The sequence below is a fragment of the Podarcis erhardii genome (assembly GCF_964252035.2).
Source record: "Podarcis erhardii genome assembly, chromosome: 4".
Lineage (NCBI taxonomy): Eukaryota > Metazoa > Chordata > Lepidosauria > Squamata > Lacertidae > Podarcis > Podarcis erhardii.
Genome location: NC_138508.1, coordinates 42,420,193 through 42,444,511, shown reverse-complemented (window position 1 = coordinate 42,444,511; position 24,319 = coordinate 42,420,193). Strand labels below are relative to the sequence as shown.

At 41.5% G+C, this 24,319-nt stretch overlaps 1 protein-coding gene across 2 annotated transcripts; it reads right to left on the bottom strand.

Annotated features, from left to right (window-relative positions):
• Positions 1-958: 958 nt before the first annotated feature.
• GPA33 (glycoprotein A33) lies at positions 959-22,240 on the bottom strand. 2 transcript variants are annotated; one of them, XM_081858938.1, is made up of 7 exons: positions 21,948-22,240; positions 11,346-11,500; positions 10,217-10,277; positions 8,578-8,742; positions 4,329-4,439; positions 3,002-3,125; positions 959-1,492 (listed from the first exon to the last, which is right to left on the bottom strand). In XM_081858938.1, the coding sequence occupies exons 1-7, from the start codon at positions 21,988-21,990 to the stop codon at positions 1,351-1,353; spliced, it is 801 nt and encodes a 266-aa protein (XP_081715064.1). In that variant the 5' UTR covers positions 21,991-22,240; the 3' UTR covers positions 959-1,350. The 2 variants fall into 2 exon arrangements, with proteins under 2 accessions (XP_081715064.1, XP_081715063.1); XM_081858937.1 differs by having other exon boundaries at positions 10,064-10,277; positions 21,948-22,237.
• Positions 22,241-24,319: the final 2,079 nt, after the last annotated feature.

Below are 24,319 nucleotides of genomic sequence, written 5' to 3'. Positions count from 1 at the left end.
GCACTAGAAAACTAGATTATACATTATCCAGTATGGCTGCAATTATATGGGCATGTTAACATAATGTAGACTGAGGGACAAGTACTGGACTAGAAAGGGGTGGAGAGAAAGCAGCTTCATTCAATGTAATTACTGTTTCTATTTGAGTTCAGCTGTGATAGCCAATGCTTAGAGTAGTGGTGAAGTGTCACTTTATTATTTTTTTTAAAAAATGCAAGTTCAAAAACAGCAAATTTCCAAGAAAATGCATCATTAATAACCCATGTATTGAAGACTTTCCAAGCAGCTGAAAATTAATTCTCCCCCATGTGATTTTTTTTATTAAAAAAAACTTGTTAGCAGTATAATTGCACCAGCAGTGACAATGTTAGTAGCAAGCAATTTATATATTTTTAAAAATACATTCCAAAAGCAGGGAAAGTCTGATCCTTTCCTAACATGTGAGATGACTGCTTTTGTTAGCCATTAAGAGTGCAGAGCCATTTTAAAATAAAATAATAGAGATGGGGCATGTCTATGCATTGTCCAAGAAATGTGCATGACAGTCGTATCAAACTCCATAGAGCAGAAACAATAATGCACTGACGGGAATTAGCAGCTTCTGGTTTGAATATTGAGGAAACTACAGTGGTACCTCAGGTTAAGTATTTAATTCGTTCCGGAGGTCCGTACTTAATCTGAAACTGTTCTTAACCTGAAGCACCACTTTAGCTAATGAGGCCTCCTGCTGCTGCCGCGCCGCCGGAGCACAATTTCTGTTCTCATCCTAAAGCAAAGTTCTTAACCTGAAGCACTATTTCTGGGTTAGCGGAGTCTGTAACCTGAAGTGTATGTAACCTGAGGTACCACTGTATAATATTCCGATAATAGCAACACAGTTATAATGGGTGTTATGTAGATGCTGCACAACAAATAAGTAACAGCTGGTGTCTTAAACTGCTCATCTAAAGGCTCTAGGTTTCTTGCATCGCAGTGGCCTACTTAGTGAAAAGTGAAATAAAAGATATCCCTGTTTTCCTATATACTGAAAAGTGTCAGTTCACAATAATTCAAATCGCACCACGTGAAAACTTGAATGGAGTGTATATATCAATTTGACAATATAATGGTTGTCCTGGAGTCCCCCTTCCTTTTCCATTTTAAGGTAACTCTGATGGGCAAATGGGAAAGGAGCTTATGAGTAGATAGGCACCAAATGCGTATAAGGAAACAAGTCAGATTTTGCCTCCACAAACTTGCTGCCTATACTGTCTTGGAAAGCCACATGAGTTAAGATGAAAGAGAAATATTTAACAACAGTCTTCCCCCCCCCCCCTCAACTGGAAATGCTCATCTCTGGGCCACAGCTTCTTACACCTCCGGAGACACTTTGGAAACGGGTGGCCGTACTGGGTGGTGCCTGTCTTCCTCTTCTTCCTCCTCGTCCTGAATCTCCTCTTCAGCAGGTCCCCGTATTTTTACATCAGGTGGATGATAGCCATTTTCTGTCTCCCTAATAATTTGGTGCAGAAGAAGATGGATTTTCAGTTATCTGTATTTCTTAATTTTAACTGATGACTCAGTATTATAGGAAAGAAATAGGGAGTGCAAGCCTGTGGGTTCTCCTTGATCTCTCAGTGGCTTTTGACACTGTCAATCATGACATCCTCCTGGAGGGGCCCAAGGAAGTGGGAGTTGAAGGTACCATATTAGAGTTGTTCTGTTTCTACCAGAAAGTACCATAATACTAGGAAATTACTACTCGGCCCCATGACTTTTGAGGTTTCATGAGTCTCCCTGTGGAGATCTGTGTGCTACCACCATCATGTTATGCTTTGCCCATGTATGTAAAAACAGTAATTCATGAACAAACCTGAAAGTGAAGAGTGAATTGGTTCTTGTTAACAACTTAACTTCAGAGACAGTTGTCTAATAATTTAGTTTGGCAAAGAGGTGTCTCTGACCTACTGGGTAAATTTCCATTTGCTTAAGCTTTCCAGAGCCCCCTCACATATGTTGTTTGTTATGCATACTAAAAAGAGGACTAGCACGATGTAAATGCTAGACACTTTAATATTAAGTCGTGCTACAAATCTATTTCTGAAGTCAATCTCAAAATATCCTTGTGTGGTTTCCGAGCCAGCTTTATTTTATTTACTCTCACGATTGCCTAAGCTCACAGGAATAACCTCCGTTTGGAGAATTCAAATGGTATAAATCTCCATTTGCAACATTTTCACAGCATAATTTCAAAATTGGTAATATAAAGTTGGGACTTGCTGTTATGAAGCAGGAATTCACGAAGAAATGGTAAAGCCACGTGCATTTAAACCTAATTGTTTATGTAGCTACCCTCAATGTTATAGTTGGTGGATCAAAAGAAAGTGTGTTTTAAACACCTCCCTGGTAGCAGGTAGGAATGGACATCTTGAGCTGATCCATTTTTCTTGCACACAAGTAGATCAGCAATTCTACTCCCAACAAGTATGTATGAATTTTTAAAGGGAAAATCACCCCCCCCAAAAAAAATCTGCAGATTGAAACTGCTTTGTAACTATTTACCAAGGGGTCCAAAGCCTTTCCTCATTCTTTTGTTTAAACCAGAGCTTTTCAAGCTGTGCGTCACAACATATTAATGTGTCGGCTGCAGCGTGTAGGTGTGTCACACAAATGCTCGCCACACTCCTCCTGGGGCTGAAAGGGGTTAGTTCAACCTCCGGTTTGTTAGTAAAATGAATTACTGTGTCGCAAAATGATGCATGTTCAGAAAGTGCGTCACCAACTTTAAAAGTTTGGAAAGCTCTGGTTTAAACCATTTCTACCTGCTGCTAGCAGCTAGAAAGCTCAGCAGTAGCTGTGCTTGTTGGGGAATTGTTGAGTACAAAGCTATTGGAAGTAGCAGTAACAGGGACATTGTAGGGGGGTAGAGAGAGACGGCTGCCTCAGAGGTGCATGCAGTATGTAATTTCTCCATGCTACTTTTATTCCACACACCCCCCACCTTCTAATGAAAGGCACTCACGTCATCTCATAATCTTTGTCCTTCCCATTTTTGCAGCAACAACAGTAAGCCACAATGGCAATAATAATGACAACAGCAACAAGCCCACCAACAACTCCACCAAGTAGGGCAAAATTCATGGATGCTGTAGAAGAAAATACTAGCATTAGTCACCTCATAGTTGAGAAACAAAATCTCTTCCTTTGGGGAAGAGCTCTTAACTACTGTTCTCCCTCTAGCCTGAGGGTGGCTCTGGCTAAATATAATATGACAAATGAGCAACTTGTGAATGACAAGCCAGGAAGGGGGCTCATCTAGGTTGAATTAGATGGTTTCTGTAGAACAGGATTGGGGAAACTCTGGCCCTCTAGCTGCTGTTGGGGTCAAATGAATAACAGAGTTATGTGAAAATGGTCACTCAAAACTCCACACACCCCAAGGAAAATTACCAAACAGTTTCTCAGTGGTTCACTGGCAGTAGGGTAGTTTACTACTTAATTGGGGGGGGGGGGTGTTTCAGCACGTTGGAAATGGCAGCTGCCACCAAGAACAACAATAATGGGGGAGAATAGTACGGGGGGAAATGCAAAGGGGGGGGCTTTTCTAGGGGGTGAGTGAAAATTTTAAATAAATTTTCTCAGAAAAATGACTGCTACTTAAAAGCAGAATAAAAAGGAAGTAGCTCGCCTTTTGTCTAATAAACATGCTGATAAAATGGCACTGATAGAGAAAGCCGGTCTTTAAAAAAAATCATTTTTTAATTCACTGAAATTAATTTATCTCAAATTCTATTGTATTAGTATTTGAATAATTTAAAATAGGTGGGAAGATGCAAGTTAAAAGGTCGCTTTAAAAGAAACATGGCTAAAATGTCATTTGGCCAGAAAAGTGATAAATAGTAAAGGAGGTGTGTGAGGTATAGAGTAATGACAGTAGACTTGTTTGATCAATATGCTATTACACACATCAAAACCAGGCCTTTTAGGGAAAATCAATAGCTGAGTTTTGGTGATCTACCAATGTGGTGCTGTTTCGGTTTGTTTTCAAAAAAGAGGAAGAGCCTAGAGGAAATAGGGGGGTGATTTGATGGTCCTATGTAGACACTCCCTAAAAAGTGAGCAAACAAAGCATGGCTATTAGGCAACAAATACCTAGGGTGGAAACATAATCAGAGCCGTACGTCATCATAAAGTCTTGGGCTTATTCTCAACTGCAGCCACATCTAAGCTTTGCAACTAAGCAAAGTGAGACTAGTTCTTAAAATGGGACGTGGGGTTGTTTAGGGACTTAAATGCTTTGCCGATCAGCCATGCTTTCTCCTCCCCCCCCTTGCATGTTGCAATCTTACGTGGTGTGACATTAACAGTGATGTTGCATGAACTCTCTCCGATAGAGTTTTTGGCAAGGCAGATGTAGTAGCCAGTGTTGTCTATAGAGATGTTCTTCAGCATAAGCACTCCTGATGCAAAAGAGAAGATGCAAAGGGTCATCATTATTTAGCAGGTGCAAATAGAATCGGTGTCTTCAGCCATATTGCGGTTTTAAATCCACTTTATGTGAGGAGTCTTATGGACCCTGGATGATGGTTTCATAGTGACCAGAGCATTGCCCAGGAGCCTCAGCTCTGGCAAGGATCGATTGCAGAGAAGATGCAGGCAAGCCACACATGTGGTTTTGCTTACTGCATTGTCACCATGTGTTCCCAAATGCAGTCCCTTGTTCTGTTTTGGCGGACCAGTCAGTACAGGCGGCCATTGCTCCAATTTTATCCTTGCAACAATCCATGACATGGGTTAAAATGAAAGAGATTGACTAGCTCACTACTGAAGAGGGATTAGAATCCAGTTTAGTGCACAATGCTGGCTTTCTGATAATGCTTGTGACTGAGTTAGCAGTTCCACATTTCACACCACATAGAAACTAGGCGGGTCGTCGGAACAACACGAAACCCCGTTTGTTCCGTGTTTTCACTGTAGCACAGTTTTCAATATTTTATGTACTTTTCCCATGCAACTTCCATTAATCCTAACATGGATACAGATACATGCAAGAATATGCCAGGCCTATCCTCTGCCCTCCATTACGGGCTCCAATTGCAGCAATAACTGGACCCTGCTCTTTAAGTTGTACTTTTCTGATCTTTCTTTGTAGATTTCTTGACTGACAATTTAATATATAAAAATATGGGCCAGAGTTAAATCTTTATTCTGAAGCAAAATGAGAAGAAAACAATAAACTAACCAATACTGATTATGTCAGTATTTACAGTGCCTGACTAGGATCCTATTTTCTGGTGTAGTGGTGCCACCTATGGGCAAAACTGCTGAACAACGAGCATGTTTTGCACACATTTTCTTTGTAAATCTTGAGCTATTTTAAGGGCTTACTTAGACAATCACAACGAAGCATGTTTTGGGGGTGTGCAATCTGCATCCACAAAGGCTAGCTGAAGAACTATTGAGAAAAATATGTAGGCTACCTAAAGCAGAGTACAAAATGAGATCAACAAAGCTTTTTAAAAAACCAAAGGCAGCTAAATTATATATATATATATATATATATATATATATATATATATATATATATATTATATATATATATATATATATATATATATATATATATATATTTCCAGTAGGTGCCTAAAATATCAACAGACTGTGAATTCCGGAGCAGTGGTTTCAGCACACTACCATCACCTCCCCATAAATGTACAACAAACATTACATGGTACACATAAAAGTGTAAGCAGTTGAATAGGCCCACATGGGCAAGGTGACCCCTCAGCCAAGCTGGTCGCTGGCTGTTATGGGCTTTATGTACTAATTGGGAAATTTTGAACTTGACCAAGTTACAAGCCTGTAGACTGTGCAGATCTTTGAGGACAAGTATAATATGTGGACAAGATCTCACTTCTGGTCCCCAATCATAGAGCCGCACCCTGCACCAACAGCAGTTTCTCAATCAGGACCAAGGGAAGCCTTATGTAGTGTGTTGCAGTAATCCAGTCTTGAAGTTACCAATATGTGGACTACTGTGGCCAGGCCATCCCAGTCATGGAACAGGCATCTGTCGTATTTTAATTTAATTAAAATGGTTCAATTGTTTTGCAGGTTTTAGCTTTATTTACAATTTTATTTGCACACCACTTAGCTCTTTGATTAAGTGGTTCAAAAATCATCTAAATTAAATAAATAAGTACCAGCTAAAGATGGTAAAATGTACCCCTTGCTACCAAGACCACTAAACCTCCAGGGACAAACCTGGATCCAGGAAAATGCTTAGGCTTGCTCCTTCAAAAGAAATGCAGCCCTCTTCAGAGCAGGCAGTTGTCCAGTTTCTCATGCACCAGAATCATAGATCCATAGGGCCTCTGTCCTGTCAGAAATTAGGCTCAATTTATTTCCCCTCATCTAGCTCATCACTGCATCCAGGTACCAGCTCAGCTCCTGTATGGCCTCTCCTGATTCGGATGTTATGGAGAAATGGAGCTGAATGCCATCAGCTTACTGACAGCATCCTGTCCTAAATTCCTTCACGACCAGTCCTAATGGCTTCATATAGATCAGAAATAGCATTGGGAATAAAACAGCACCCTCCAGTGTCCTATGGCTTAACTGCCAGGGGCTGAAAAGCAATCTGCCAATGCTATTCTTTGCTCTATAAATAGGGCTAGAATACTGTAATACTGTGCCCCTGATATCCAGGGTCAAAGGTATCAAAAGCCACACATAAATTGCAAAGGAAGCAAGGTCATACTCCCCTTGTCCCATTCTTCATAATGGTCATCCATCAGGCTGACCAAGGCTGATTCAGTCCCGTCCATGGCCAGGTCTGAACTCGGACTAGAGTTCGATAATCTACACCATTCAAGAATGACTGTAAGTGCCCCATCATAACCCTCTCAGCCACATTTCCTAAAAAGTGGGCATTAGCAACTGGTCAGTAGTTAGTCCAAAGCAACAGATGGGGACAAGGCTTCATTATGAGTGGCTGCAGGAACCATCCCCTCAAGCAATGAAGCATTAACCATGTTCCCGACCCAACAAGTCTGCTACATTTAATAAATCAAGAACTTCATAACTTATAAACTAGCACTATATGCGTTGGCAGCTAAGAAGATCAGGAGAAAAGAACTAGATAAAATAGCGGTCAACTGCAAAGGTGATTCAGACATTTAAGCTGGCACATTCTACCTGAGAACCCCCTGCTATTATATCATATGCAACAAATAATTTCTAGGAGATGTGATTGTTGTTCTTTGTATTCACAGTGCCTGGGGTTTTTATGGTTTTTATGGTTATTGTTGCCTCTTTTTGTTTCCTTTGTGAATGATATCATGGCCTTTGGCTAGTGCAATAAAGTTTATGAAGATGGTGAATAAACCAAGAGGGGCAGAGATCAAGGGGGAACAGAGGGTAGCAAGTATCTTGCTGACATCATTAAGCTGCATAAACATCAAGTGATCTCACAGCATCTCATAGGGTAGTGGCATTGGACACTTCAGCTAGCGCTACATCGGCCCTGGAATCAGCATCCCAACAGAGCTGGTTAGGTTTGTGCAATGCTGTTCAACATCACATGCAAACAAATGTATGTGGTTTCACATTAAGGAAACAGTAAGATACGCAGAGTGCAGTGCTGCCCTCTCTTTCTACAGTGATATAATCTGTTCCAAGACAGATGGGTGTGCAGCAACCTCCCATGTATCCAGCCTGACACATGTGGGCTTAAAAAATCTGGATCTCTTAATTGCTATACAAGAAACCTGGTTGTGTCAGTGCCACAAGGGAGAGCTTGGAACAGGTGCATCAGAGAACTGGAGAAGCCAGAGCATGATAGAGTCCTCCTTAGCACCACTTGGCAGGAGGAGGAGAGAGAAGCAACTAGATTGCCCATTAATTACAAGCCCCACTGTGGCTAATGGCCTCATGGTGAACAATTGTCTATGTTCACCCTACATTAACTAATGTATGTTTTCGAAGTAATGATTTTAATCATGGTGAGAGAAGAACCAGGCAGTGAGCATGATTCTGGATTCATTGCAATCGAGCTAGCACTAATTTTCAAGGTCTGTTGGTAGAATTAGGGGCCTGCCTCTTGCTGAAATGAAAGTCACAAGAGTGCCACTTTTGCCTTGTTGCATCCAGAATTTATTACAGTAAACTCCCAATTTATGTGGGGGTTACGTTCCAAGGCACCACGCTTTTAAGTGAAATTGTGTATATTTGAAGCACCATTGAAAAAGCCTGCAATTACCCCATTTCGCCCCCACCATGTTCCACTCCTTTTTGTGAAGTTTTTGAGTCAATTCTGGGTTCACACATATCAGGTGTGCCTAAAACGGTTGCTGCCATTGAATGAAATCAGGCATGAAGAAAATGGCAGAGATAACCAGTGAGAGAAGGAAAACATTACAATGGACAAGGAAAGATCACATCTACACTGTGCTTGCTAGATAACACTTTAAGGACTAAATTAAAATGATGGTTTTTCATTCCTCTTTTTACATTAATAGTCTTCAAAATATTTGCATGCATTTAAAAACTGAATACAGAAAACCGATTTTCACAAAGTACCAACATCTCACTGGTTACCTGGCGTTACTGTTCCTACGAGTGCTCGTTGTTTGTTTTCTGGATTGTAGCTTTGCCAGGAATATTCGGGTTTGGGGAATCCTTCGATAGAATTGCAGGTCAAGTTAATGTTTTGTCCGAATTCTGTGGTCCCTATAATTTTGCAGTCTGGCTTGGATGGAGCCACTAGATAGGAGGAAAGAATAACTTGAGCAAATTCAGCAACATAAGAATGGAAGCTGTTGTGTTGAGGAGAGCCTAAAACATGTTCTGTCTTCAGATCCCATCACCAGCAGTAATGCATGCTGACCTTCACAAACAACACTGACCCATTACAGTTTTATTCCAAAATCTGCACATCTTCACAATTTTCTTTAGGCACATAAACTGACTGGGTGGGGGCAATAGCTTAGCAGAAGTGCACATGCGCTGCAGAAGGTATCAAGTTCATACCTCAACTACTCCAATTTAAGGATCAATAGCAAGTCATGGGAAATATTAAAATTATTATTTAGTGAATTTATACAGTGCCCTTCATCCAGTGATCATGGGTCAGTTTGCAACAAGATGAAATTAGACATCTGAATTCCTGGAGAACTGCTGTCAGAACACGTGGGTAGTGTTATCTGCTATAGAACAACTTCCAACCTTCCTCACTTCTTCATATTCCCATTGAGTGAAAACTTGGTTAAAATATATGGTTGTCTTCACCATTCTTTCCATTAGTACAGTGGAACCTCAATTTTTGAACATAATCCGTTCCAGGAGACTGTTTGACTTCTGAAACATCTGAAACGCAATATGGAAGCCTCAATACAAAAGGGAAACTCAAAACGGAAGCCGTGTGGCATGTTCGACTTCCAAAAATAATTCGAAAACCAAAGTAGTTACTTTCAGGTTTTTGACGTTCAAAAGCTGAAACGTTCAGCTTCCGAGACGATCAAAAGCTGAGGTTCCACTGTAATGAATACCGGCAGTGTTATTTTTATAGAAAAAGAGGTGCCAGAACTCACCATGAATGCCTCCCTTTTTCCCTTACAATAGCAATGGCGCCCTCCTGAGAGGTGCCGGAACTGAGTTCTGGTGAGTTCCGGGTGGGAGGAAAAGCCATGAGTACCAAGTCTAAGATCATCTATGGCAGGTATCTTCAACCTTTTCAGACCCAGGATCCATTTTTAACCCGAACATGCATTTGGGGACCCATTTCTTAATCTTTTACCATATATTTGCATGGTGGCAGTGCTCCTATCATGACTCACCTTGGATTAGGCTACAGTCCACTAGTGGGTCGTGATCCACCAGCTGAAGACCAGTGATCTATGGCACAAACACTACATGATATCATCATCTAGAACAAATGTGCATGGCTGCCTTATGTTGCACTGGAGGACAGTTTTAACGATCCAAGTACTCCCTGATCATTGCAAGCAGCACTTCCTGCTTGCTGTGCGCTGCTACTGAACTAAGGTGTGAGACTGGTATGTATACAAAGGGCAGAATGCCTTACCAAGGACCAAAAGTTCCATTGTTGAATGTGTCAAAGGAGGATCATCGCGAAGACGGACTGAGCATTCATAGGTACCATTGTCATTCAAGGTCACCTGACTGAGGATGATGCCAATGTCATGATTATTTGTATTGCTAGAGAAGTTCACCCGACCTTTATAAGTATCACTAATCCATGTTCCACCATCATCAAGGTACCGGTTAATAAATTCTGCCTAAAAATAAGAGAAGAGTATCAGTTTAAAAGACTTAACTACTGTGGCTCAAATCTTTTGTTTGTCACTATAGTATTTTTAACCATGAAATGAACGAACAAAACACAAGGAGACCCAACCTATCCCTATCTCCTGAACTGTCTCATTGCTGAGGCAATTCAGTAGTAAAAAAAAAAATCAAAAAATGCATTCATTATAGTAGGGGAAGAAATCACTTTTAAGTGTGTACATTAGTCAAGAGCTGCATACAAATATATGTTCATGATGATGAATTTTCATGAACAAAGCAAACACAAACTGCTGGAAAAATTTGGAGAACTGAATTTAAGACTGGAAAAAATGAGAAAGTGAGCAAACTGAAATTGACAGGTCTTTCCATCCCTACCTCTCAACCCTCAAGAAATACATTTTATGTACATGGTTGTCAGCAGCAGGGAAGATATGATCAGAAACTTATCTTCCATGAGCTTAAAGTTGTTTTAGGGGCCAAGTCAATCTGCTGCATTGCCTCCAAACAATCAGTCAAACCAAATCCTTTCCTTTGGAGTCTTAAACATTAGTAGGCAATGCTCCCAGTGCACACTATTCTTATTCAGTGAGTAGTCATGCACAATATTCTTAGTCATGCACAGACCTGGGGTACTGGACATTTAGTTGGGAGTTAACTCCGCTGAACACAGGCAGACTTGCTTTTGAATCATCTGAAGCAGTACTGCTCATCCTGCTCACATTGAATTGAACTGGATAGGCCCCAGGGGATATGTGCCCCCATCTGGAGCCACCAGTTGCTATGCATGATTGGCGGCCTCTGTCAAGTGCTGGATCAAAGCCAAAGTGACAGCCTGATGTTATGCGCCACAAGACTAAAGATCTGGAATTAAAACAAAATTCAGGCTACCATCTGGCCCCATCGTCTTGCAGCCAAGACCAAAGGAACCCTTGAAAGGCTGCTCACTGACAGAGGTCAAAGAGGCTCCTCTGGTGTCTTGGCGCACCTGTTTCTTCACAGAGTGCCATTTTCTCCCAGACACTCATGCGTATCATGTGCCTTGCACCATGGCTGCCCACCTCTTCTGGCATTTTCATCCAGGCAACAATGTCCCCCTTAGCTGGAGTAACAACAGAGCTTTCGTAGGTACACGGTAGGGTGATATTATCTCCTTTCTTCACTTGCACTTGCTTCTGAGGTGTGTTTACGGAGAGGGCGTGAACAGCTGCCACAACTAAAAAGAGAAAGATAGGTCAGAAGGTCCACTGTTATCTTTGTCACTTTGACTGAAATGCCAGCATGCATAAGTTAGGGCGCCCTACTAAGATATAGCACACATCTGCATTCCACATCTGTATCTGCCTTCTGTAAGAAACACGCTTTCTCGCCTGCTCTAGGACAGGGTTGGAGAAACATTTTCCAACCCAAAGGCTGCATCTCCTTAGGACATAGGTAAGCAGGCTAATCAATGGGACCTTTGTACAGTAGGTTACCTTCCAGCTGCACAAAAACCAGAGCTTTCTACATCCACACCCACATTCCTCCCTCCAGGCAAGCAAGAAGCATTAGTTCTTTCCAGTATTAATAGACCACAGATGATCACAAAGTGGTTTGCAGAACAATCAGTAAAACAATTAATAAAATAATAGTAGTCTGTGCATATCACATCGGTGCATATCACATCGGTTTAATACAGTAAAACATAACACGGGGCGAGAAAGGATCTGGCAGAGCATCTGTGACTTCTCAGATATCTTATTTGTCCCTGTCCCTCCCCCGCTTCCATGAGGCTGAGTTCAATGACTCATTCAGGGATGTACAGGGGGACAAGGTCCTTTGAACGTAAAGTTTTTATTGTCACCACACCCAGCTGACACATAATGCAGTTCCACTTTTTTTGCCTGCAACTAGTACGATAAGGGATGGCAGGTGGAGGGTTCCATCCACTGTCTCCCACAATTCAGTTTGCACACACAAAACTTATTGACAGTAAGAGCAGCTTGACAACAGCTTGACCACCACCTACCTCTGAATTTTCTGCAACGAGCAAGTGATTAAGCTAGATGGCCCATAAGGCTCCCTACAACTCTATGATTCTATCTATTTGCATATTATCTTATATCTTACATCCCTGAGGCACCTGTCCAACTTCCTGGACAGTCCTCCTATCTGTGGAAAAAGCTAGCTTGCTGTTGGTGGCCAGGGCTCTCAGATCCTCTCTCAGCTCAGGGAGCAAACAAGTGTGCCCACAAGGCTTTTTTTTCCCTGGCAGTGTACATTATTATGTTCTGAGGTAACTCAATTGTGCTGGAGAAACCGGTTCCTCCACGAGTGGGTTCATAATCAGGTCATAAGACCAGCATTCAGAGAGAAAAAAGAGAAAAGCAGAGAGAAAAAGTGAGAGAGCCCAACCATTTTAGAGAAACTGCAGAGGAATGTCTCATTCAGAAAATTCCGCCCCCCGCACAATGAAATTTAAGTTGAGGGGAGTGTTTCTATAAAAATTCATATATGCCAAGAACCTATCAGAAAGCTGTATTTGTTCTGTAACCAAGGTAACCTGGGAACCCCTTGAACTTCTCCCACCTAATGGGGGATTTAGCTGAGCTTAAAGAGAAGGGGCTCGGCGACTAAGGAATGACTCCCAGTGTTTTTATTTAAAGCACATTTAAAAGACACCCCCCAAAAAAAAAAATCCTGGGGAAATGTAGTTTACCCCTCACAGAACTACAATTCCCAATACCCTTACATTACAGTTCCCGGAATTCTTTGGTTTAAATGTCTATGGCACTGGAATTTTCTCAAGTCTAGAGACCAGAAATTAAAACAAAACTAAGACTACAATCCTATGTCCACATACAGAAAGCCAGTCCCATCAGACACACTAACTAATTCCTTTGTGAGCAAATATACATACATTGTCACCCTAAGCCATTTTGCCACATAAAATAAGACGAGCAGCCACTGGCAACAGGGACTGAAGCACAGTGGAAGCAGTTGGCAAGGAGGCACACTCAGAGTGAGCTTGGATAGCCGGTGGGGGAGAGCCCACCCCAGTTCCTCTCCAAATCTGCTGCCAGAGACAAGTGTCTAATGATAGGGCTGGCCCTGCTTCCATAGGATCCAAATCCCAATACAACACCGAGGATATATAAATCATGGTGGGAGAGCCATAAGCATCATATGGAATCTGGGGAGTACCAGGTAGCAGGTTTAAGGTTTAAGGTAGCAGGTGATGAGAAAGGCCCCTTCTTGAGACCCTGGGGAACTGCTAAAGGCCCATCACAATTCTATCTGGGCTAGAAGGACAAATAGTCTGTCTTGGTTTACAGCCACTTCCAGTGTTTTTCTTGCGCTGTGAATAGGGATGTAGGAGAAATCAGATTCAGTTCTCATTTAAAGGCAAGCTTATCTAATTCACACTTTCTGAACGCAAATCAAACACAGCATCTTTTTTTAAAAAAAAAAAACCATAAGCATATTACAGTAAATGATGACACATTTGTAATACAGTTATCATTTGAATTTTGCAATGCAAACCAAGTAATGGGTAGAAAAATGCATACACATAGACACACAATGCACACACACACACACACATATATGTATGTATGTATGTATGTATACACACACAGAGAGAGAGAAATGCATATATTAGTGAAAATAAAAAAACGAATTCTATTAGAAGAAATAGCTTTGCAACGAAGTGTATATATTAGGCAAAATTGCATAAACGTGTATAATAGGAGAAATTTAAACTAAATGCAGATGGATTTTCTTGAGGACTTTAAAAAAAAAACTTCAAACTGATGTGGAAATGTGGAGCACTGATTGTAAAAATGAAAAACTGAGAGAAACCAAAATTGACCTATTGCTAGGCATGAAGGCCTCACCCTCTGGTATCCCATCCCCCCACCCCAAGCATTCTGCTTGACTTCAGGTAGCTTATTTTTCAGGGAGAGAGAAAAGCTTTTCCTGGCAGAGCCATGGAGGGCTAGATTTAGACATCCATGGTTGCAATGGCAAAATATTAAAATGTTGTGCTCTCTATCCTCAACTCATCTGTAACTGAGAGCTTTCTGAACTGCCTTCCCCCACCAAACTCAGAACGTGAGTAGCTTAGGGCTCCAGCATGTAACTTGCATTCCTACCTGGCAACCGTGACACCCTCTCCAAAGGGTTAGTTATTTAGCAGTGGGAATCTTTTTGGCACTTTATTTGTTTGCCATTCTTTTAGGCCACCCTTGATTAATTACATAGGAATCGTAGGGCAGTTTCCAGCATACATATAAAACAACATAGTATATCAGATAACCTCATGATTTTGGTTATCCTATCGAGATGGGAAAATGGGGAAAACTATGGAAAACAGATTTAAAATTCACCACGTGCTATCTTATAAAAGAAAACTTTATGAAAATGATCCACAGATGGTACCTGACCCCAAGCAAATTAGCCAAAATAAATAAAAATAACAGTAATAAGTGTTGGAGATGTAAACAAAATGAAGGAACCTTATTCCACATGTGGTGGACATGTCCCCAAATGTAAAAATTTTGGGACATGATTTATGAAGAACTAAAGAAAATCCTAAAACATACATTTTTTAAAGAAAGATGAAGCTTTCCTATTAGGCATTTTAACGATAAGCATCCCAAATGAATATAAAAGAGTGTTTCTTTACGCGACAACAGTGGCTAGAATATCAATAGCAAAATACTGGAAAAGTGAGTTAATACCAACAAAAGACGAGTGGCAATTGGAGTACCTCGAACTAGCCAAAATGACAAGAACTAATAAGAAACCACTCAGGCGACAAGGTAAAAAAGGAATGGGTTTGCTTCAAAAACTACAGAACTTGACTAAATATGGTTCCAAAAATAATACTTGCTTGTGCTTATATTAATTTCACAGATATAATGGGGGAAAATTGATTTACATAAAGGAATACAGATTACTGGTAACTAATGAGAAGTGTTGAAGCCGCAAAGGGATAGAGGGAAGTCAATTAACATAGTTCCAGTTACAGATAGGTAGCCGTGTTGGTCTGCCATGGTCAAAACAAAATAAAATAAAAAAATTCCTTCCAGTAGCACCTTAAAGACCAACTTAACTCAGTTGGTCTTTAAGGTGCTACTGGAAGGAATTTTTTTATTTTATTTTGTTTTGTCAATTAACATATTAGGGATTCAAACAAGTTTAATGGAACAGAAAGAAAGTGATTGTAAGGAAAGATAGAAAATAAGAAATATTAATGTAATTTCTTTCTGGGAGCCTTTTGTATAGAATATTCAAATTACGGTTTGTATCCTTTGAGCAATTGTGTGCATCTTTTTAATTCTTTTTTCTCTTATTTGTATTTTTTCTTTCATTTTTTCTCTTTTTTCTTTTTCTTTTTTGTGTATTCGGGTGAAACTTTTAATTTATTCTTTTCTCTGTAACTTTCAAAAATGCAATAAAATTTTATTTAAAAAACCAACAACATGGTATATCAGATAATACAACATAATGCAATATTTAAACCATTGCCAGCAAAAAGAGGGGCAATTCAGAATATACCAGGAGTTGGAGGCACCCAGTGAGATTTATCCAGTGCTATTTTTTAGAAAAAGGGATGCTGGAACTCACCACGAATGCCTCCCTTTTTCTCTTATAATGGCAATGATGCCCACCTGAGAGGTGCCAGAACTCAGTTCCATCAAATTATGGCCGAAAAAAGCCCTGAATTTATCCAAAAGCCTAAGAGAACAAGTGTGTTTAATCATCCATTGGAACTACACTAAATTTTTGTCCATTGAGCCTCTAGCGGGAGGTTATTCTAGTCAGGGTGCCACTACAGAGAAGGCCCTTACACATCACTTCGGAAGACAGGCGAACTAATAATTTGTACTGGATGAAGCAAAGATCACCAGTGTTGAAGCAATGATTCTTCAACATCAACTTCGTTGGACTGGTCATGTTGTGCAGATGCCTGATTATCGTCTTCCAAAGCAACTACTCTATTCCGAACTTTAAAATGGAAAGCGTAATGCTGGTGGTCAACAAAAGAGGTTTAAAGACTGTCTCAAGGCAAATCTTTAAAAAAGTAGTATAAACACTGACAACTGGGAAACACTGGCCTGCGAGCGCTCCAGTTGGAGAACAGCCTTTTCCAAAGGTATCACAGACTTTGAAGACACTCAAACTCAGAACGCAAGGGAGAAACGTGCTAAGAGGAAGGCACACTTGGCAAATCCACACCGTGATCAACTCCCGCCTGGGAACCAATGTCCCCACTGTGGAAAGACATGTGGGTCCAGAATTGGCCTCCACAGTCACTTACGGACTCATTGTTAAAACTGTGTTTATGGAAGACAATCTTACTCAGCTGCAAGTGATCGCAAAAGAAGAAGAAGAAGAAGAAGACAGAGAAGGCCACACTGGAAGGAACAACAAGGAAGCAAAAGCCTACAAAAACAGAGTCTTGCAGTAATAAGTCCAAGCAGTCATCACAAGGGCACTCAACAGTTTGGAGTGGCAACAGTGAAGTTGGCAGCCTTTAATGAAATCATGCATTTGACATAGTTGATGAGGTAATTGCCAGAAGCAACTTTTGATGATGAGCTTTGGAAAGCCTGGGCTGCCCTGTGTTTTGTGAAACGCTTTCCTAATCAGATTTCTATATCTAGTTTGCTTGGCAACAGGCAGGCAATGGGTTAATTTCCTAGGTGCCTTTTCTTTTATCTGTTCTGTTGCGCTGACATTCCCTGACTGGCTTGTAATCCAGTTTCAACATGGGAAGATCCTCGAGAACAAAGCATAGTCGCTGCATTTTTCGCTGGGCTTTGACAACTCCCTGTTTTGTTCCATCCTGGCATGCTTCCTTCTGCATCCATTGTATTTCTTTCTCTTTTCTTCCTGTGATGTTCATCACATCGCTAACCGTCAATGCTTTTTTTAAAAAAAATTTAAAACCCTCCGTTGAACAAGCAAGTTAAAATAGGCTAAAAATATGAAATAAATTGGTTTTGGAAACTGATCAAATCGTTTTAAGACCAGCAAATGCAGAAACAGGACTTTAACAAAATTCCACAAATATGGGGGGTGGGGGTGCCCTATACAGTTAAAAGCTTAAAATAGTAAGCTTATTTTATAAATTCCCATGGATGGGTCTAGGGCAGGCATAGGCAAACTCCGGCCCTCCAGATGTTTTGAGACTACCATTCCCATCATCCCTGACTACTGGTCCTGTTAGCTAGGGACGATGGGAATTGTAGTTCCAAAACATCTGGAGGGCCAGAGTTTGCCTATGCCTGATCTAGGGATACCCAGGAAGCAGAGGACTGAAAAAAGGCTTGTTTGCTAGCATGATGAGCTATCAAGGCATTATGGACAAATAAAAGTAACGACACTCCAATATAATTCTTTTTAAAAGAAAAACAGTTTTTGGGAGGGGAGAGCAGGAAAGATGGGGTGCTTAACCCTTTCCCTGCCTGCTTTATCTCTACTACAAATCCTCCCCACGTAGACTTCCTTATCCTGTCATATGGGTGGGATACAATAAATAACAATTATTATAACTATTATGTCTAGAACAGGGCTTCAGGTTAATTTTTTTTTTTTCTAATGAGGGTCTCATTCCCTTGGGGATGTTCTTTTGGTCGCTACATGCTGGTGGCAGGTAGGAGGAGCCAAAAGGCGGGTGGTGAGAGCCAAAAATGAGTGGAGTTTACTGCAGGATTGTATGGATCGTTTGCTCCCAGTGAGAAGCGGTCCAGAAAGCAAGAGTAGCCTCACCTGCAGCATCCAGAGAGCCCTGTGAAATGTGTGTGCCTGCTATAGTTTCCCCTATATGTCACCCACTCTCCTTGCCCTTCCAGTTTCTCTATTCAAAATCCTCTCCTCCCAGAGCTGTTCTTCTTTCGGAAGAAGGTCTTCACAACTTTGTTACATACCTTTGCACAAAATGCGAGTTTGGGGCTATGATCGGGCAAGTGGAAGCATGCTCATATTCGTTTGAGGATCAGCAGGATGATACAAGAGAGAGAGCGCTAGAAGTGTGTCCCAGTCATAAACGGATGTCTTTCATGAGAACTTTAAACAGAAACTTTGTACTAATTTAAATATTTTTTTTCTGTAATTCTAGAAGGAAATCCATCATCAAGAGAGAGTCGATAGACAGTCAGAAACCATGTGCCTGGAATCCAAGGAGGCATGTCCGTTCAGGGGTGTTCTTTCTGCTCCCACTCTCCATCAGCTCTCTGTCTGGCCCTTGGGATTCTCCCCAGACCATACCCCCCTTCCCAGCCACATCCCCTTTCATCAGACCACAACCTTTCTTTGAGTTCTTTCGTCTGGCTGAAACTGGGACAATTGATTCTTGTTTGCCTGGATAAACAAGAGCAGGGGTGTGGGAATGGGCATAGAAACTAGCCTACTGTACAAAGGTAACTTTCACATTTGCTGCCATTCCCACTTTGGCCTTCCTCTGCCCACCACTGGCCTGTGGCTCTGGGAAGACTGCCCAGAAGGAACTGGGATATTTTGGCTGAAAATAGGTCCCCACCCCTGGCATGGGACTTACAATGGAGGACCCTGCGAAAGGCAGGGCCCTTGATCACACAGAGAATAGCCTGAATCATACACAGAAAGCTATTGCACGGGTGTCTGTAGAGGCAGAGGCAGCAGGTACGGACAGTTTCTGGGTGGATGGGGCCACGTTGCTGCTGTGTAAGCATATGAACTTTGCTCTGTTTGCTTACGACATTTTTATGCTGCCCTTCCTGCAAGGAGATCAGAGCAGCATACATGAATTCCTGCCCTCCATTTTGTTGCCTCAACAATACTATAAGGCAGGTTACGATGAGAAGGGTTGGCTCGCCAAAGGTCATTTGGCACGCTTCAGGGGATTTATGCCAGCTCGCCCCTGTGTCAAACATCCAAACTGCTGCAGTAAGCTGCCTATTTGACTCTTTCAAATCATGAGTTCAACAATTTTAGTATTGTTGAATGAGTAGTTTTCAAAAGTTGCAAAAAATACAGGAGAAATACTTTAGCCAGTTGTTAAAACTCGAAAAGAAAGAAAATGTTTAAAAAGTGAAAATGTGATTCAGCTTGGGGGAGCAATGGTGTTTTATCACTTGATTATCACAAGTTTCTCACATTCAGGTTACGGTGTTTGCTCCAATTATCACATAACTAAAGGGTTCGTGGTCTACTTCTGTCTTACATTCTAGGTAAATCCACTCTTTGTGTCTTAAGAAGGTGCCCAACAGGCACAAATCACACAGTTAACATGGAGTTCATTTATTATGAAAGGTGTACCTGTTGAATTCTAAATGATCACAGTTTCTCTGTAACTTATTTTGTACTATATGTCTTCATCCACAGATGGTGAGGCAAGTATTTCAAGCAAGAGTGCTCAAATATGCAAGTGCTCTGTTTGAATCAATGTGAGCAAAACCAACACAAGCACATAACCTACCTTAGTTCTGCCCCCTTCCCTCCCCACCCATCTGAACCAATCCACCAAGAAAAAAAAACACAACAAAAATCCTACTTCGGGAGATGGTGGCAGGACCTCACTCCCACCCCAGTGACATGAGAAATATATTTTTCTACCAGGGGCGGTATAATCATATCCCAGGATCTTTGGGAGGAAAAGATGCCCCATACATTGCTGCTAGCTAATCCATTCCCTCTACCACAATCATCTCCCCTTTCCCTAAGATAAGGGTTTTTCTGCCTTAGGGAAGAGGAATGGGGTATGTTCTCAGCAGTAGAAGACATTCCCATCAACTTGATCTCCCCCTGCCCAGAGAACCTGGGACTTGGCTAGACTTCCAAGGATCTCTGGAAGGAAATGATGCATTGCTAGATGTTCACACTAGGAACCTGGAACTTGACTCCAAGAGGACAAGAGATAGCGCATCAACAATTGATACAAGTCCTAGGTCCCAAATGAGAAAAGGTGCTCTGCAAATCATTGGTGCTCAATGCCTCCAACAGTATCTCCACTTTCTTCACCTTTCCTAACACAGGTTGTCTTGCCTTGGGGAAGCAAGAGGTTATGAGAAGGGTGGGTCCTTGATGGAAAAGGTGACAAATGATCCCACAGATGTGCTGAGATTCCTTGCCCCCTCCCACTGTGGACCTTTAGCTGCATTGATGGGAGTGCCACTTAATCCTCAGAGTAAAGGCTTGCCCCCTGGATAATTAAGATTAGCAGAGGGGAAGTTCTTGTAGTGTTCCAGTCAAGCACTGGAAAAAGCTGAAGACTTCTAGGGTGAGCCAGTTGGTTGCTCATCCCTAGTGAGGCAGGCCAGAATTCATCCCACAGTTAAATGCACTTTAGGTCTCCTTGCCACACTTCCTGTCATCTGAGTTTTGTCACCCACTATGTCAGAACAAGTCTTTATGGGTTTCCCATATTTTTGTGCCCAGGAATGGGGTACATGTTTTCGCATGGGGGGGGGCAGGATAAAAGAAGTGACAATCTAGCTCAGAAAATACTGTAGTGTGTGCTGTGTCTCCTCACTGTACAAACATCAGTAGCATATTGCACAGAAAAGTGCTGCTCAGGTCATAGCCCAAGTCCCGCCAAGGTATCTAATCCTGAATGAAATGAGAGTATGCAACACTGTCCCATCCATCACTTATTCTTTTCTCTCGCTTTTTAACACTGATCACTTTTGTGGCAAATAGCCACACAAAGAGGTGTGAGCTTGCATCCTGTATTACTGTGGATTCTTTTTAATCTATTCTACTGGGGAGCAGGGAAGGGAGAAACAATGCGTAGTGTAGTGGTTAAGAGAGTAGATTATGACTCAGGAACCCAAGACCCCCGCCCCCTCAAATCCCATCTCCATCATAAATCCGTTAGTTATCCACCTGTGGCAAGCTAGGAAAGGACCATAACTCAGTAGTGCAGCAAATGTACAACAAGGTTCAACTTTGGCATCTCTGGATAAAGGATCTCATGTACGGATTCTGAAGTCTTCGGGATCCACTATGAATTAGAGCAATACAGTACTGAGCTAGGTGGACCAATGTCTTCACTCTGTATAAGGAAGCTTCACATGCTTAGGATTTCTCCACTTAACCTAAGTGGAGAGACTTCATTCATTTAAGAAAACCATTTCAGAATGTTCCTTTCCTCATGTCAATGCACTGCAAACAACTTAGGATAATTAAAATCTTGGCAGAGCAGTGTGCCAGGGTAGCCTTCCTGCTTCTGTGTTTCTGTTTTAATTTAATCCTAGATGAACAGTCTGGCACTGCTGTTGCATTCTGGTAGCCCACAACATTAAGGGAATAATTTAAATGAAACATTAAAAAGTCAACATTTATAAATTGGTGTGGTCCTAGGTCCTGTGCTGCTTAACCCTGGAAATATCACAAAGGTACCCATAACACTGCTTCTTCATCCACATTCTACACAGCTGTTGCAAAATACATAGAGGTGCCAATGGGGGGGGGGATAACATTTTCTCAACAGCAACAAAGAATTGTACAGGGTCAGTGCAGTATCCCAGTAACAGAAAGACTTTATGGGAGACACCTAGATCCTGCACAACAGATTGGTATCTACTATAAATTTGTTGGACTGCAAGGCCTGAGATTTGTACGATGAAATATCCATGGGCACCTTCTCCCTGTCCAGCGCACTAGCATACCACTGGTAGGCAAAAAGTACTACTCACCTGCACTGAGTATAAACCATGTTACTTCCTTGTTCGCCATCATGGTGTGCTTTTTCCCTCACCCAAGCAAATATCCAGGTAATGAAAGATAAATCTGAAGTTTGAGGGAAGGACAACCTGCCTTCCTGCTGTAGCCTGGACTGTCTCCCCTCTTCTGTGCTGTATGTGCTGTTTCTGCTTCCTTCCCCTTTCACCCTTGCTCACCTTCCCGCCCCTTCAAAGTAGGAGGGCAGGCTGTGTTCTTATCTTTTCCCTTTCAAGCTGAAGGAAACTACCCTGCCTGTTTAATTGATTCTATCCACACCTAAGCAAACAACCTATCATTCCTGATCCCTTCTGACAGACGAGTACACAAAGGAAGCAATAACGTATCACAAACGCCCAGGTGAAAGTGCTCGTGCAAGTACCATGAGCAAAATATTATGGTAAGAAGACCACGCTGCTGCTGCTGCAGGCACTACAATTTTTATGGTGATTATTCAAGAGTGCTGCTTGCTTCAGCCATTAAAGACATCAAGACTAGGTGTTATCTGAGGCAGCCTAGCCTAATTTCTATTCATTCTGCTAACCTGACAGATGTGCTACAATATTTTGTTTATTCAGCACTGTTTTCATGTTGTGTGCTGTTAAAACACTTTCCACTTTCTCCACCCACTGTGCTGCAATTTACTGTCTAGGGTACATTTATAGCTATAGCTCAGAAAATCACTATTATGTTTCTGGAATCCTGGCTTTTCTTAATTTTCCTCAGGCACCACCTGTAGTTGCCTGAAACAGGGGCCAAAGGGTTGTGTTACCTCTCACAAACCCTTGAGAGATCACTGTATTGTTGCTATCATATATTTCTGCTTCACTCACATACAAGAGTACAAGAAATGTGTCCCTTTCACAATACATAGAAAGTTGAACTTTGGCGCAAGTTTGGAACACATTCTGTGTACACACAAGACATCACAACTATTAGAAAATTCCAGGTATGGAGTATTTTTGTGTCCATTGTTTGAAACTGAGGGCACTTCCAAACTGTCTTTAATTTTATGTAGGATTATATCCATACAGAAAATTCAGGTTACAAAAGTAAAGCAGGTTTGGAGTTCCTGCGCTCATTTTACCATTACATTTTTGACTTCTTCATCTTTTAGGTGCCAATTTAATAATAATTTATACATTTTAGACAGATTTTTTTTATTTGAGAGTTCTTTATCTAGTTCAGAAATTATCTTGTCAAACCCATTTTCCATTTTATCTTGTTTAAAAATTCAGTTGAGTTGATGATATTGCAGCCAACTTACACCAATATGTTTTAATGTGTCATAGTCCTTCAGTCATAGTTGGTTATCTATTCTTCTAAGACTGTACTTTTGAGATAAGGAAAGTGACATGTTCCAGTACCAACCCAGTAGGGTAGCCTAGTAAACCTGGGGTTCCCATCCTATTTCTGTCTCTCTGTGTTGCCCCCCACCCACTAATGTGCCGCCTAGGGCAAGGGGTGTGGGATTCTTAGACCCTGACTCAGTATAAGGCATATTCCTATGTTCTGAGTTACCTCATGGGAATGAAAGAATATTAATTTCCTGAGGTCCCCTAAGAGGACCTTTATTCAACCATTTGTCTTGTTCTGTGGTAATCCAAGATGGCTCAGAAGAAATGGGATGTGGGGTGTGGGATAAATGGGTAGGAAAAGCTTAGCAGAAATGACCATGCCTTGCTGTTGTAACTGCTTGCATTGCAAAGAAAGAGGAAACTCGTGGCAATAAGTCAAGTTAAGAAATCACTGAGAGTAGCCGAAAGATAATGCCTTATAAGGTACTAGGAAGGTTTCTGGGTGACTCGGAATCATGAGGAAAAATGGAGAACAGTTAGAAAACAATTGAGCATGCTGAAAAAGGCTATGAATTTTGGTCAAACCACCCCTGGTGGAGCTACAGCTAATCAGCATGATCATGAGATGTATGTAATGGAGGGTGTACATATCAAGGGGGAAATACGAAATAGGCGGCCCGGGAAGTCTGTAAACTGCAGTCTCCTAACCAACAGGAGAATGTAGGAGGGAAATTCGGACTGACTATAGGGTATAAAGTACCTTTAACGTACTTTATGGGGGCCTCCCTCTTTACAGCACGAGCTGGGGAGTTGCACATGCAGCGCTGTTTCGATAATAAACAACGTTTGGTTTTGCCTGATCTTGGTGTCAGACTCCTTCTTATCATGCAGCAATTGATTCCCTCTGGGGAAGATCCCTGGGGCAAATTTGTCCAAAAGGGAGAGGGGGGTGGGGAAATGGGATGACAAGGACTAAAATTCTGAGGCAGGGAGGAAGCTTCTTTTCTGACCTCTGAACAGACACAGCTTAGGCACCCAATAAAAACAAG

Excerpts from the sequence above, each read along its gene's own strand:
- GPA33 (XM_081858937.1), bottom strand. The coding sequence starts at position 21,990 with ATGATGGCGAACAAGGAAGTAACATGGTTTATACTCAGTGCAG. Across the intron at positions 3,126-4,328 it reads CACTGTTAATGTCACACCAC|CATCCATGAATTTTGCCCTA; the intron begins GTAAGATTGCAA and ends TTTCTTCTACAG. Across the intron at positions 1,493-3,001 it reads GACAAAGATTATGAGATGAC|GGAGACAGAAAATGGCTATC; the intron begins GTGAGTGCCTTT and ends CCAAATTATTAG.